Here is a 16,521-nt window from a genome sequence, read left to right as displayed (position 1 = left end):
TGATATTTTGATGTGCAACCTGTCAAAATAGGATTCAGAATTATGAAGTGTATTTTTGTGCACATTGGCCTATAGGTTATACTATTCACCACCTGAGGAAGTGGGAACTCAAAACACTTATCTAGATCGCTAACTCTAAATATTATATTGTTGCTATATAGCCATGTAGGCTAATTGATTAATCTATCAGTAAATGTAGGCTAATGTCCTGCAAAAACATTCCAGCGCTAGGCCTGCTTGATTTATTCACTGCAAATGGTGCGCTCGGCTCTGCGGGTGTATCAAAACCATATTAACTAGGCCTACAGCCTACTCCGGTTGTAAAGTGGTGCCATGAACTAAATATTATGAGGTGAGAGAAATACATGATTTACTCACAGAAAGCTCTGACTCTCCTCTCTGTAACTAGAATAACAGTAGTTGCTTTGAAAATTGTATTTTTCCTGCAATAGCATTTTGAGCAACTGTCAAGCTTGTGCTTCTCAGAATGCATCTCTCCCTCCTTCGTGTGCACATTTGAGAGAAGGAGTGAGAGTCAGCAGCCGACAGTGAAACAGAACATTGTGTAGAAACATTGCAAAAAATTACTGACGTAAGCAAAATCCTTCAGCAAGAGGATGGCAATGTCGGTGTCAGTAATTTCTGGTTTATCGTCCCAGCTCTAGTGGACCATATAGGTTAGGGTGCCATTTGGGATGCATACCTGGTTGGAGATGCACTCTGCAGGCTGTAATGGATCTGTTTAAATAAATGATGCAGAAGCCAGTGGTTGGATCCTTCCCTTATAAATATCTGTGTCCGCACTTCAGCTAAACGGTCATCTCGCGTCTCTAATCTCATTCCATAGTTAGGGTGGAATGTTCTCACATTGAGCTTGTTTGAAGCACCACATCACTAACGTACAGTAGGAACCTGTCTGGGGCATTTCAAAATGTAAATTAGGCAAATATGACTGGAAAAGACCCTTGTCAGTATCAAGCCCAATATACTACATTTATGGACATTTCTGTGCCAGAAGTGCTAAAACTGGGGCTATATTATGTCTCTGCAGACAGATCATCTAAGCAAATTATGATTTTATTCCTAGCTATCAACATACTACATGACATAAAGCAGGTGCCAGTGCTGCATTTTCACATGTGGAATCAACCTGCACCACATGGCCTGTTAGCTGGTCTACAAACTCCAGAGAAAACAGGCATCCTGCCCTCCACAGATAGGCCTCATGCTGTACATCATGGCAGGATCATGTTATGTCTATGTACTCAACTCAGTCATATAAACAAACAAACAAACGGGGGCCATTTTGCATACGACAACTCGTTTCTCCCATTAACCAGTCTGCCTATTAAGGCTGGTGCTGCTGCTGCACCAAACAGGATATACTGTAGGTATAATTAAGCAATACGGCCCGAGGAGGTGTGGAATATGGCCAATATACCGTGGCTAAGTTCTTAGGCAAGGAGTGCTAGGACACAGCCCTTAGCCGTGGTATATTGCCCATATATCACAAACACCCGAGGTGCCTTATTGCTATTATAAACTGGTTCCTCAATTAAAGGTTTTGAGATTATGCTGCGGGACTCAGAGGTCATTTGTGGTTTAGTAGGTTACCCTGCATCACTGCTTCATAGCTCCAGACCAGCGCAAGGGGGAGTTAGAGCACTGATTACGCTTTTGGGTCCCAAGGCGCTAATGTGCATCGAACTGAATGAATTCTGTAAACGAATGGGAGATATAAACCAAATAGAAACTGATAATTGTGCACAACTTCAAAATTGAATGTCAATGAACTGAATGATGAGGATGAAGAAGGTGATTGAATTTAGAATAATAGTGTAAGAATGAACATTCCTCTGTCCTGCACGCACACCTTAAAAAAATGTACATATTTTTTATTTTTACTTGGTCATAAGAAGCTGTAACTGGACTGTAGCATACTATTTACTAAAACTGTTGTTACACTAAGTTTTCTATTCTAAGAGAAATTAAAATGTTAAATTATATTCCATGATAAGATAAGATAAGATACATGTGTTGACTGTGTTGACTGAATATAAGCAGCAAGTGATGTCTGCTAAATAATCAAGTTGATGGCGCAGTCATACAGCCTTGGCACCTACTGTACATAAAGCTGAGTGACTCACTCATTCATGGCTTTGGATCAAAATAAACATGCATCAACATTTATTATGACAGTCAGACTCTGAACATAATAATAAATAATAATAAAGCATTTAAAGCAGACAGAAGACAGAAGACACTGTTAATGAGTTCCCATCTGATCCTGATCTGTTATCCAACGATTATTATTATTATTATTAACCTTGCATTATAATTAAATAAAAGCCTCTTACACATTCTGACAGACCAGATTTTCCCTAACGAAAAATGACATGAAAAGCGTACATTTGTAAATCATCCCAAACTCTAAAAGTAATTGGAAAGGTAGATACAAAAGGCACAGTAGTAATCAAGTGACATGGCCAGGAATATATATACCTAGACCTATGAACACTTAAAAAACGGGAGTCAGTGTTAGTGCTTTGTGTATATTATTGGTTACCCTGACCTGGATGCCATGTATTACAGTCTCTAAAAGGGAAAAATATTACCAATGCGCAACGTGGTAAGTGTCCATAATGTTTAATCAAACACAACAGAACACTGGAACAAAACAATAAATGTGAATAAACGAAACAGTCCCGTGTGGTAACAAACACTGACACGGACGACAAACAACCACAACTCAGAAGTGAAACCAGGCTACCTAAGTATGATTCTCAATCGGGGACAACGATTGACAGCTGCCTCTGATTGAGAACCATACTAGGCTGAACACAGAAATACCAAATTATAGAAAAAATTTAGACAACCCACCCAACTCACTCCCTGACCATACTAAAACAAAGACATAACAAATGAACTAAGGTCAGAACGTGACAAATGAAACATGCCCCATAGATATTAATTTAGAATCCTCCAATACTCTAACGGTAATTATTGGCGTAGAGTCACGTCATTGGCAGATTGTCAGGCGGCATTGGCGGAGAGTCAGGTGGTGAATGACACGTTGATGAGGGTGAGGAACGAGATGGAGTCACAATCCATCCCAGGCACAGCTGTGAGCTCTGGAACTCCACCTCCTGTTCCTGGATTCTGCAAACAACGTGTCCTTGATGAAAATACCTGTCTATTTGTGGAAGAATTGCCCTGATTAACTCTTTAGTCATATCAGTTTACCTATTTGCTTATGGTTTTGCCTACACCTAGAGACCTGTTTAAATTATATGAGAAAAAAAATATTAAAAGGGCCTATTGTCTCACCCCATGTTCAAGAATGGCCTTTTTCACTTTATTCAGATTACAACCACTCACTTTCGGTTATTTGAAAACCAAATAATCTCCAAAATATCGTAATTTTTTAAACAAAGACTTGAAAATGAGATTGTGAACTCTGGAAACAACGTTTCCTGCTTCTGGCTTAAGAGACAAGACTAACAAGGGAAAAACGAATAGTACAGGTAGATAGCAATAAAAACGATACTACAGAGATACAAAATAATTTAGAGGAAAAACTAAAATAACTTGAGGAACTTATTAAAGAATGATCTAATGTAATCTATTACAAAAATAAAGCAAACTGGATGGAATATGGAGAAACAAATGAACAAATTCTTCCTGAATCTCCAATACAGGAACGCCAACAAAAATAATTTGCAGAAACTCGTCAGTGAAGACGGAGTCATCTATGATTCTCCGAATGATATACTAACTTATTTTGAATAGGGGGCAGCATTTTCACTTTTGGATGAAAAGCATGCCCAGAATAAACTGCCTCCTACTCAGTCCCAGTTGCTAACATATGCATAGTATTAGTAGATTTGGATAGAAAATACTCAGAAGTTTCTAAAACGGTTTGAATGATGTCTTTGAGTATAACAGAAACCATATGGAGGGGCAAAAAACTGAAAAAGAATCTAAACAAAAAGTAAGAAATCTGATGTTTGTAGGCTTTCAACTCAGCCCCTATCAAATACACCGTGGGATATTTTGCACTTCCTAAGGCTTCCACTAGATGTCAACCCTCTTTAGAACGTTGTTTCAGGCTTCTACTGTGAAGGTGGTCCGAATGAGAGGGGATTGAGTCAGAGGTCTGGCAGCAGCCTCGCATTCACATGAGAGGTAGCTCTCATTCCATTGCTTTCCTACAGACATTGGAATTCTCCAGTTGGAACATTATTGAACATTTATGACAAAACATCCTAAAGATTGATTCTATACTTAGTTTGACAAGTTTCTACGACCTGTAATATAACTTTTTGAACTTTCTATCCGACGTTCGGCTGGGCCTGAACGCGCGTTTGGATTTGTTACCAAACGCCCTAACAAAAGAAGCTATTTGGACATAAATTATGAACTTTATCGAACAAATCAAACATTTATTGTGGAACTGGGATTCCTGGGAGTGTATTCTGATGACGATCATCAAAGGTAAGTGAATATTTATAATGCTTCTTCTGACAAATTTTGACTGCGCAACGTGGCGGATATTTATTTAGCCTGTTTTGGGCTTTGAGTGCCGTACTCAGGTTATGCTTTTTCCGTGAAGTTTTTTAAAAATCTGACACAGCGGCTGCATTAAGGAGAAGTTTATCTATATTTCCATTTATAACACATGTATTTTCATCAACATTTATAATGAGTATTTCTGTAAATTGATGTGGCTCTCTGCAAAATCACTGCATGTTTTGGAACATAACACGCCAATGTAAAATGAGACTTTTGGATATAAATATGAACTTTATCGAACAAAACATACATGTATTGTGTAACATGAAGTCCTATGAGTGTCATCTGATGAAGATCATCAAAGGTTAGTGATTAATTTTATTATATTTCTGCTTTTTGTGACTCCTCGCTTTGGCTGGAAAAATGGCTGTGTTTTTCTGTGACTTGATGGTGACCTAACATAATCGTTTGTGGTGCTTTCGCTGTAAAGCCTTTTTGAAATCAGATACTGTGGCTGGATTAATGAGAATGTTATCTTTAATGTGGTGTAAAATACTTGTATGCTTGAGGAATTTTAATTTTGAGATTTTTGTTGTTTTGAATTTGGCGCCCTGCACTTTCACTGGCTGTTGGCGGGGTGGAACGCTACTGTCCCGAATATCCCAGAGAGGTTAAAGCAAGGCCCCTGAACTCTCGCGTATTTTCTGCATTATGCAATGATATGGGCAGCGACCATGTAATGCTTTTACAACATACAGAAATGCACTGGTTATCAAGGGGCAAAGAATGACACAATTTTTTAAATTGAGGGACAAGCTTAAAGTTGAGCTTAAAGTTTTCTTTACTGACCATAATTTTCACTTGTCTGACCACTTGCATGATGATGAGTTTTTCACATGACTGGCCTAACTGGGTGATGTTTTTTCTCACCTGAATGATCTGAATCTAGGATTACAGGGACTCTCCGCAACTATATTCAATGTGCAGGACAACATTGAGGCTATGCTTATGAAGTTGGAGCTCTTCTCTGTCTACATTAACAAGGACAACGCACAGGTCTTTTCATCATTGCATGTTTTTTGTGTGCAAATGAACTCAAGCTTATGGACAATGTCAAATGTGATATAGCGAAGCACCTGAGTGAGCTGGCTGCGCAATTATGCAGGTATTTTCCCAAAATGGACGACACAAACAACTGGATTCGTTATCCCTTTTATGCCCTGCCTCCAGTACACCTACCGATATCTGAACCAGAGAGCCTCATCGAAATTGCAACAAGCTGTTCTGTGAAAATGTAATTTAATCAGAAGCCACTGCCAGATTTCTGGATAGCGCTGCTCTCAGAGTATCCTGTCTTGACAAATCGCATGGTTAAGACACTGATGCCCTTTGCAACCAAGTACCTATGTGAGAGTGGATTCTCGGCCCTCACTAGCATGAAAACTAAATACAGGCACAGACTGTGTGTGGAAAATGATTTAAGACTGAGATTCTCCAATACAACCCAACATTGCAGTTATGTGCATCCTTTCAAGCACACCCTTCTCATTGACCTGTGGTGAGTTATTCACATTTTTCTTTATGAACAAATAAGGCTTTATGTGTAAGATGGCTAAATAAAGAGCAAAATTATTGATTATTATATTATTATTTGTGCCCTGGCTCTGGTCCTATAAGAGCTCTTTGTCACTTCCCACGAGCCGGGTTGTGACAAAAACTCACACTAATTCTTATGTTTAACTTCTTGCGTCGAGCCATCCCGGATCCGGGATCGTGAATACAGCCTCAAGCTCATTACCATAACGCAACGTTAACTATTCATGAAAATCGCAAATGAAATGAAATTAATATGCTAGCTCTCAAGCTTAGCCTTTTGTTAACAACACTGTCATCTCAGATTTTCAAAATATGCTTCTCAACCATAGCAAAACAAGCATTTGTGTAGCAGCTAGTGTAGCATTTAGCATAGCATTTAGCATTAGCATCAGCAGGCAACATTTTCACAAAAACCAGAAAATCATCATCATCATTACCTTTGAAGAACATCAGATGTTTTCACTGAGGAGACTCTCAGTTAGATGGCAAATGCTCAGTTTTTCCTGAAAGATTATTTGTTTAGGAGAAATTGCTCCGTTTGGTGCGTCACGTTTGGCTACCAAAAAACCCCGAAAATTCAGTCTTCAAAACGCCAAACTTTTTTCCAAATTAACTCCATAATATCGACTGAAACATGGTAAACGTTGTTTAGAATCAATCCTCAAGGTGTTTTTCACATATCTCTTCATGATATATCATTCGTTGAAAGCCTCCTCTCAATCACTGGATGACTGCGTGCAGCTTTACGCACCAATTTAGACAAAGGACACCGGGCGGACCCCTGGTAAATGTAGTCTCTTATGGCCAATCTTCCAATGATATGTCTACAAATACGTCACAATGCTGCAGACACCTTGGAGAAACGATAGAAAGGGCAGGCTCATTCCCGGCGCATTCACAGCCATATAAGGAGACAATGGGAAACAGAGCTTCAAAAATTCTGCCCATTTCCTGGTTGAAGTTTCATCTTGGTTTCGCCTGTAGCATGAGTTCTGTGGCACTCACAGATAATATCTTTGCAGTTTTGGAAACCTTAGAGTGTTTTCTTTCCAAAGCTGCCAATTATATGCATAGTCGAGCATCTATTCGTGACAAAATATTGCGCATAAAACGGGCACGTTTTTTTATCCAGAAATTAAAAGAGCGCCCCCTATATCCAAGAAGTTAATAAATGTATCGTAACGTGTGTGTGTGGCAGGCTTACAATGATGGCAACATTTGAGAGTGGGCTGACCCTGGTGCTAGAGGGGGTACGGAGCTGGTGGTTGAATGTTTGAAGGGGTACGGACTATAAAAAGTTTGGGAACCACTGTTGTAGACTACGCTAAGCCGTGGTGGGGTCCATTCGCATACACTCAGATGTAGTTACCGTCGTTGACAATCAAACAACACTGGACCCGAGGGACAAGTTCGAATTTCAGACCTGCAGCAAGATTGGGCCTGATTGGGATCTCGGGTATATCGGGTCCAACTAGACCGGTGAAGACATCTAGTATTTGTTCTACATTGAATCCAATGATTGTGCAGCGACTGTGGAATTGAGAACATTGCTCTGTATTGTACTGTAGCAAATGTAGTTAGAAAAACAGAGCAGAGAGCAGCACTGCTAATTAGGGAGCACCAGAGTTCATGGATTTGGTAAAAAGTGAGATCTGAAATGGCACCCTATTTACTATACAGTGCACTACTTTTGAAGAGGGAACCCATAAGGGCTATGATCAAAAGTAGTGCACTATATTGTATATTGAATAGCTAAGGTGTCATTTCTGACGGATCCATAGATTTGAAAAAAATACACTTTTCTTCACAATGTCCTTCGTTAGACTGTTAGAACACCTCTTTGATCTGAAGAGGAAAAAAGAGAAGCTAGACACAACCACTTCAAAATCAATAATGCACAACAGTTGCAAATCTCTAAAAAGAGGTTTGTTTTGGTGTTGTTTTTGGAATCTGAAGACATTTGGGTTTGATTACATTCTGCTGTGCTCATCATATTGGAATGTAGTTAATGATGATTTAACTTATTACAAAGTAATATTGTCTTTCATTTCATTTGGTAAATATCAACTGATACTACAAGAAAGCCATGCAGAAATGTCATACTATCTGAACATGGTCATGCTAAAAGACCCCCAGGAAAGAAAGAGTTTCATGGAAGACAAAAGCTTCTTCTCCAAAAGGCCTAGGCTACACCAGGCCAAGCGCGAACCCTTTCTGAAATCTATAAATAATGAATATTACTAACCAGCCATTAAACTTTAAGCAGCCTCTGTACTAAGAATATGTTAGAAGATTGAGTTGCAGAAGCTTTTTAAACCATACAAAGCACCCATGAATGGTGAGGTCTGTCATTCATGGATGGACTGTTGTTATATAGTCACATAGTTGCTCCTTTGTATTTCAATGCCAGAAAGGTGATAGCATCAACCAAATATGACTGCAACAACAAGGTTTTAAGCACATGGTGCTCATTTATGTCTTTTCTATTTGTCAAAGCTTTATAAATTAACTAAATACAACAGTCAAATACAGTAGTTTTTTTCAATAATAAAAACCTATGGAAACCCATTTACAGTGGTATTAGGAAGTCCATCTGATGAAATTTCAAAATTATGTAACAGCCATGGTGCTACAACCTAAAAGGGTTATTCGGCTTTCCCAATCGGAGAACCCTTTGAAGAACACTTTGTGGTTCCAGGTTGAACCCTTTCTGTACACATCTGACCCTTCTTTGGACAATGTGTTAACTAACCTCTACACGAGCTTCAATGCCATAAAACAATCCTTCCGTGGCCTCCAACTGCTCTTAAACGCTAGTAAAACCAAATGCATGCTTTTAAATAGTTCGCTGCCCGCACCCACCCAGCCGACAAGCATCACTACTCTGGATGGTTCTGACTTAGAATATGTGGACAACTACAAATACCTAGGTGTCTTGCTAGACTGTAAACTCTCCTTCCAGACTCATATTAAACATCTCCAATCCAAAATTAAATCTAGAATCGGCTTCCCATTTCGCAACAAAGCCTCCTTCACTCACGCCGCCAAACATACCCTCGTAAAACTGACTCGACTTCGGCGATGTAATTTACAAAATAGCATCCAATACTCTACCCAGAAAACTGGATACAGTCAATCACAGTGGCATCCGTTTTTGTCAAAGCCCCTTATAGCACCCACCACTGCAACCGGTATGCTCTAGTTGACTGGCCCTCGCTACATATTCGTCGGCAGACCCACTGGCTCCAGGCCATCTATAAGTCTATGCTAGGTAAAGCTCCGCCTTATCTCAGCTCACTGGTCACGATAACAACACCCACCCGTAGCACGAACTCCAGCAGGTATATCTCACTGGTCATCCCCAAAGCCAACACCTCCTTTGGTCGCCTTTCCTTACAGTTCTCTGCTGCCAATGACTGGAACAAATTGCAAAAATTGCTGAAGCTGGAGACTTATATTTCCCTCACTAACTTTAAACATCAGCTATCTGAGCAGCTAACCGATCGCTGCAGCTGTACATAGCCCATCTGTAAATATCCCACCCAACCTAACTACCTCATCCCCATATTGTTTTTATTTACTTTTCTGCTCTTTTGCACACCAGTATTTGTACTTGCACATCACCACCTGCTCATCTATCACTCCAGTGTTAATTTGCTAAATTGTAATTAATTTGCTACTATGGCCTATGTATTGCCTTACCTCCTCACGCCATTTGCACACACTGTATATAGACCTTCTTTTTTTCTATTGAGTTATTGACTGTACGCTTGTGTATTCCATGTGTAATTCTGTGTTGTTTGTGTCACACTGCTTTGCTTTATCTTGGCCAGGTCGCAATTGTAAATGAGAACTTGTTCTCAACTAGCTCTGTTCTATCTGTTTCAGGTAGAACCATTTTGCCTTCTATCTAAAACCCTTTCCACATAGGGTTTTACATGGAACCCAAAAGAGTACCTAGAACCAAAAAGGGTTCCCCTATGGGGACAGCCAAAGAACCCATTTGGAACCCTTTTTCTAAGAGTGTACAGTAATTATGGGAACACAGCAGAGAAGTTGAATATCAACAAAGACAAATCCCTGAAACTTTGAAGCATCTTGTCACACCCTGACCATCGAGAGCTTTTTATTCTCTATGTTGGTTAGGTCGGTGTGTGACTAGGGTGGGTCATCTAGGTAATTATATTTCTATGTTGGCCTGGCATGGTTCCCAATCAGAGGCAGCTGTTTACCGTTGTCTCTGATTGGGGATCATATTTAGGCAGCCATTTCCCCTTTGTGCTTTGTGGGATCTTGACTATGTATAGTTGACTGTGAGCACTATTGTAGCTTTACGTTTCGTTTTGCAATTTATTGTTTTCTTTGAGTTTCACTTCAAAATAAAGAGGATGGAACCATACCACGCTGCATCTTGGTCCACTCATTATAACGATCGTGACACATCTACAGAAAGGAGGACTTGAGCCAAACAACAAGAGCACCTTGCATGTCCAAACCAGCAAGCACTCGCTGCAGCATGAAGCAAAGCCAGTTATACAACAGCCTTAGAGTTAAGTACTGAGGCCAAAATACAGCAAAGGTGAAGAACAGCCATACAGAACAAGTCTGTGCTGTGGAAATCATTTTATGGCCCTGGATGTAACATAAAATAAACGGTTCCTAGAATGTGACCAAAGAACCAAAACATGATTTAGGTTATAGAACCACAAACCTCCTTTATTTTAAACAGCATAGCCAGGTATAGAATAGGTATAGAATAGCCAGCTATACAGAGTAAGCCTACAGGATTGGTGTAGAATAGCCATACAATTCTATTGGACCAAGAAGGAAGAGCCAGCCAGCCAGCTCTGCTCTAGCATGGTAATTGTAATCTCTCTTTACATTGGCACAGGGACAAGATAACACATCACTCTCTGTGATACAGAGCCCAATGGAAGGTATCATGAACGAGGCCATAAAGTGAACTGCTGAACCCCTTTCGTGTGACGAGGGAGGTGAGCCTTTGTGGATATTGAAACAGGGATTCAAGGTGTCCATTCAATCATCTTGGTGGAAAACAATATTGGTATAAAATGAGATGGTTATTATACATGAAGAAAACATTTGTGACTTGCTTCAGCTCATTAGAAGTATGTTTGTGGCAGCTAGCTTGAACGGTTCAAGAGTTACTGTTTGTGGGTTATTTCATGCTAAATTTTGCAAATGTATATAGTTACTTTTCATCACTCTAAACTCCAACAAACAGCTGTAACTTTTGATTGGAAGAAGATAATTATCTTCTGATTCCAGATTTGAACAGTAGAAACATAGACTAAGATGTCATACCCTCTATGTTTATATCTCAAGTGCTGCAAAAGTTGTCAAAATTTCAGTTGTTTGGAAAAGGTTGGGAAAAATGTGTTGAAGTGGTTAAAAGACCTGCATCATTTGGATCAGATATTTTTTGTAGCAAAGAAGTAGATGAAGAGTTCATACACTAAGTTTTTGTCTAAGTTGTTGGGAAAATGGTCAAAGTAGCTGATTTGTGTCAAAGTTACATTGTTCACAGTGAATAGAATAGAATGTTGGGAGTGATGAAGTAACAATAGGACATTTAGAATGCTGAAGCAATCCCATGAAAGTAGATGGAGGACAAAAAGAAGGTCAAAAAGCTTAATCATTTAAAAAGTTTAAAATATATAAAAAACGTGTATGTAAGAAACTTAATCCAGGCCAGTCTACACATTTTAACATTTGAACAGCATTTCTAGCTTAAACGATGTAAGAGCAGTATGTCAAATATTTAAAGTGGAACTGACAGCATTTTAGCAACATGAAATCTTATTCAAATCTGTTCATGTACACCCCCAGGAAGAACATGACACTTAAAAAATAAATAATTGACATGCAAGCACTTAGATATGGTCATTTTCACATTTTTATAAATTCTTACGTATATAAAGGCAATTGTGAATATTTTGTAGCAATATAGAGTGAAAAAGCTGCCGAGCGTTAGGACAATTAATAGACACTGCAGGAAATAAAACATCAAAAAATAATTTGTCTTGTCCGGGAACAGAGTCTACGCAGACCGTTGCACCATAGCCAACTAGAGCTACAGTAGGCCTTTATGCAAACCAGCCATTTTCCACACAAGCCTGCCATCATTCACTTTGAACAGGACTGTATCTTTAACACCCCGGCCGTCCTACAATCTAAGCAAGATGCCCTCAATCTCACACAAATCATCAAGGAACCTACCAGGTACAACCCTAAATCCGTAACCATGGGCACTCTCTTAGATATCATCCTGACCAACCTGCCCTCTAAATACACCACTACTTTCTTCAACCAGGATCTCAGTGATCACTGCCTCATTGCCTGAGTGGGTACTGGGTCCGCGGTCAAACAACCACCCAACATCACTGTCAAACGCTCCCTAAAATGCATCAGTGAGCAGGCCTCATCCCGTCAGTAGAGGATGCCTTGTTTCTCTTCAAAAATGCTTTCCACTCCATCTTAAATAAGCATGCCCATTTCAAAAACGTAGAACTAAGAACAGATATAGCCCTCGGTTAACCCCAAACGTGACTGCCCTTGACCAGCACAAAAACATCCTGTGATGTTCTGCATTAGCATCGAATAGGCCCCGTGATATGCAACTTTTCAGGTAAGTCAGGAACCAATGTACTCAGTCAGTTTGGAAAGCTAAGGCTAGATTGTTCAAGCAGAAATTTGCTTCCTGTAGCACTAATTCCAAAACGTTTTGGGACACTGTAAAGTCCATGGAGAATAAGAGCACCTCCTCCCAGCTGCCCACTGCACTGAGGCTAGGAAACACTGTCACCACCAATAAATCTACGATAATTTCAATAAGCATTTTTCCACGCCTGGTCATGCTTTCCACCTGGCTACCCCTACCCTGGCCAACATCTCAGTAACCCCTGCAGAACCTTCTCCTTCACCCAAATCCAGATAGCTGATGTTCTGAAAGAACTGCAAAATCTGGATCCCTACATATCAGGTGGGCTAGACAACCTGGACCCACTCTTTCTAAAATTATCCTGTATATATCAATGATTTCGATCTCTTGCTGTTGGTGATTCTCTGATCCACCTCTATGCAGACGACACCATTCTGTATACATCTGGCCCTTCTTTGGACACTGTGCTAACAAACCTCCAAACGAGCTTCGCCATACAACACTCCTTCAGTGGCCTCCAAATGCTTTTAAATGCTAGTAAAAGTAAGTGCATGCTCTTCAACCGATTGCTGCCCTCATCCTCCCACCCGACTAGCAGCATTACTCTGGACTGTTCTGACTTAGAATATGTAGACAACTACAAATACCTGATGTCTGGTTAGACTGTAAACTCTCCTTCCAGACTCACAGTAAGCATCTCCAATCCAAAATTAAATCTAGAATCGGCTTTCCAATTCGCAACAAAGCCTCCTTCAGTCATGCCGCCAAACTTAACCTCGTAAAACTGACTATCGTACCGATCCTTGACATTGGCGATGTCATTTACAAAATTGCCCCAACACTCTACTCAGCACCATCCGTTTTATCACCAAAGCCCCATACACTACCCAGCACTGCGACCTGTATGCTCTCATTGGCTGGCCCTCACTACATATTCGTCGCCAACCCCACTAGCTCCAGGTCATCTATAAGTCTTTGCTAGGTAAAGCCCCGTCTTATCTCAGTTCACTGCTCACCATAGCAACACCCACCTGTAGCACGCGCTCCGCCAGGTATATCTCACTGGTCATCCCCAAAGCCACTTCCTTTGGCAGCTTTCCCTTCAAGTTCTCTACTGCCAATGACTGGAACAAACTGCAAAAATCTATGAAGCTGGAGTCTTATATCTCCCTCTTTAACTTTAAGCATCAGCTATCTGAGCAGCTTACCGATCACTGTACCTGTACACAGCCAATCTGTAAATAACACACCCAACTACCTCATCCCCCTATTATTACTTACCCTCTTTTTGCTCTTTTGCACCCAAGTATCTCTACTTGCGCATCATCATCTGCACATCTATCACTCCAGTATTAATGCTAAATTGTAATTATTTTTATCCTCTAGGGCCTATTTATTGCCTACCTCCCTACTCTTCTACATTTGCACACACTGTACATAGATTTTTCTATTTTTATTTTATTTTGTATTATTGACTGTATGTTTGTGTATGTGTAACTCTGTGTTGTTGTTTTTGTCACACTGCTTTGCTTTATCTTTGCCAGGTCGCAGTTGTAAATGAGAACTTGTTCTCAACTGGCCTACCTGGTTAAATAAAGGTGAAATAAAAAAAATTAAAATGCTGTAGTCTAGACAGAGTGTAGATTCATCCATATGCACATGCCACTGCAATGTTTATACACAATACAAAGCTGGGGTGTTGCTGAGCAGATGAGGCAGGTTGTGAATGCTTCCATTTGACGAGATTATGTTTGAGAATACTGTGTATCATTTTAATTTGTCAGGAGATGTGAAGAATATTTAATTCTCCCAAACAAATATTCCACTGACTGACAGTCACCCAAATAATAATCTCATTCTGTCAGTTCTGTCAATGCGCAATATTAGGTCGTTTCTATGCAGTCAACGAAATGTCAGAGAGACACTGGGCGTGAGGATGACACTTTAAATAATACAAATATGTATTGCGCAATGCCTACACAAGCCCATTAACCACTTATCTCAAACTCTATCCAATTGAATTAAAAAAAACAAAGCAAGCTATTAAGTGTATCATAAGAGGAACTTGTTGTAATAGGTTAATATATCCCTAAAAACAAATATACATATTCCATCGCATTATTTCTGCGCAGTTCAACGTGGATTTACGTTTGATGGATGGTTATGGCACGCCAAAGCTTTGTGCATTTTAAATATCTGTCCATTATTCACGGTTTTGCAGGCGAGATCCCTTTAACTGTTGAAATGCCTGGTGTTTGAATTCATCCCTTCCCTTGTATTCTCTTTTTATTTTATGCGGACGACCAATGTTTAATTATTTATCTATTCTCTCTCCCTATTCTCTGTTGTCGTTTCTCGCTAGAATTTACCGCATATGTCTATTTTCCATCCCGAGGCCATCCTCACTTATCCCGACGGATCCTCGTCGTCGTTTCATCATTGCAGGATGGGCTGTTTACAATACTGATGTTCTCACCTTACTCTCATGGCTTATTATAGATCCGCTTATGCAGCAATAAAAACTACTGTTATGTGGAATACAATTCGTGTTTGTGTATTCAACTCGTGACATTCACCATCCTCTTTCCAAGGACATATCATGGACTCGTGTATTTCTGTCTTTCATATTAGAATAATGACAATTGCCGCAATGGAAAATATGAATACAATCACAATTTGATAGGTAAAACAATCAACGCCTCTATAATTGACTCAAGAACGAAGCAAGATTAGACAACACATTTGACGAGGCGTAACCTACGCGCACTGATGACATAGTGATGTGGTGTCTTGTGGACCCGGCTGTGTGGATGAATGGATCGCATGGTAATAAGAAAAAAGATCAGAAGGTGACTTTCCACTCCTTACCTAAAATCGCTATAGGGGTGAATGATCCAGTATCCCGCAGTTTTGACCCTTTCTTGCTCTTTCTCAACGGCTTTCTGACTGCCGAACATTCGCAGGGAGAACTTATTGACGCCAGGCTGCATCATCGCTCCAAATTGCCTCTGCATAAAGCCGTGTCGGTTCCCGGACCCGTCTAGATCGTCGAACCCGACCAAGGCTTCCTCCTGGTCACCCTTGAAGCCCACCGAGTTCGGGTGGTCCCCTGATTTCATGTTCTGGCTCCCCATATTCTTCTTCTGTATCGAGTCTTGCCTCTGAAATATATTATTCCCATCTGCTTTTTCCACTTCTTTGTTGCTGGAAAACGAATTCGATTTTTCTTCCATGATTTTCAATAAAACGTACTGTCTCCTGGCTCGGAAGACAAGCTACGCGCAAAACTCAAAAGGACTCGCTGTAAACTCCCGTGTTTCATTTGATGTCATTCAACTGCTCGGCTCCTCTGCCTCCTTTGGGAATGATGCAAACTGAGACAGACTTCTGTTGAACCTGACAGATCAGGTTTCCTGGATTACCGCCATCTACTGACTGAACCGATTTAGAGTTCAACTCTCTCTTGCTCGCGTAGCATTGCGGTTTAACGGGGACATTGTTGGCGCTTGACCACTTCATTTCCATAATGTGACTGATGATGGGCATTTCTAGGATTTGAAGGCATTCAGGGCTTAACCCAAAGACAGTAGGGGGGTCCTGGGGGCATTTTCCTTCGGAAGGAATTTCAGCAGCTAAATGCATGAATTTGGTGCACTTTGATATGAACATTGAGAGATTAGATATTTTTCAGTTAACTTGCACCTTCCCACCTGCCACAGCAGACACCGCCA

At 40.3% G+C, this 16,521-nt stretch overlaps 1 protein-coding gene across 1 annotated transcript in view; it reads right to left on the bottom strand.

The window, feature by feature from the left end:
* Nucleotides 1-16,173, bottom strand: part of LOC112219712 (potassium/sodium hyperpolarization-activated cyclic nucleotide-gated channel 1) — a 173,469-nt gene extending 157,296 nt beyond the window's left edge. Inside the window, exon 1 of the mRNA XM_024381224.2 lies at nucleotides 15,659-16,173. Within this exon, the coding sequence (XP_024236992.2) occupies nucleotides 15,659-16,023 (365 nt within the window). The 5' untranslated portion in view covers nucleotides 16,024-16,173. The remainder of the gene's footprint in view (nucleotides 1-15,658) is intronic.
* Nucleotides 16,174-16,521: the final 348 nt, after the last annotated feature.

This window comes from Oncorhynchus tshawytscha, linkage group LG20 (assembly GCF_018296145.1).
Source record: "Oncorhynchus tshawytscha isolate Ot180627B linkage group LG20, Otsh_v2.0, whole genome shotgun sequence".
In the NCBI taxonomy this organism is placed as follows: domain Eukaryota; kingdom Metazoa; phylum Chordata; class Actinopteri; order Salmoniformes; family Salmonidae; genus Oncorhynchus; species Oncorhynchus tshawytscha.
The sequence above is the reverse complement of the archived record's forward strand: the minus strand, read 5'-3'. Positions and strand labels throughout refer to the sequence as shown.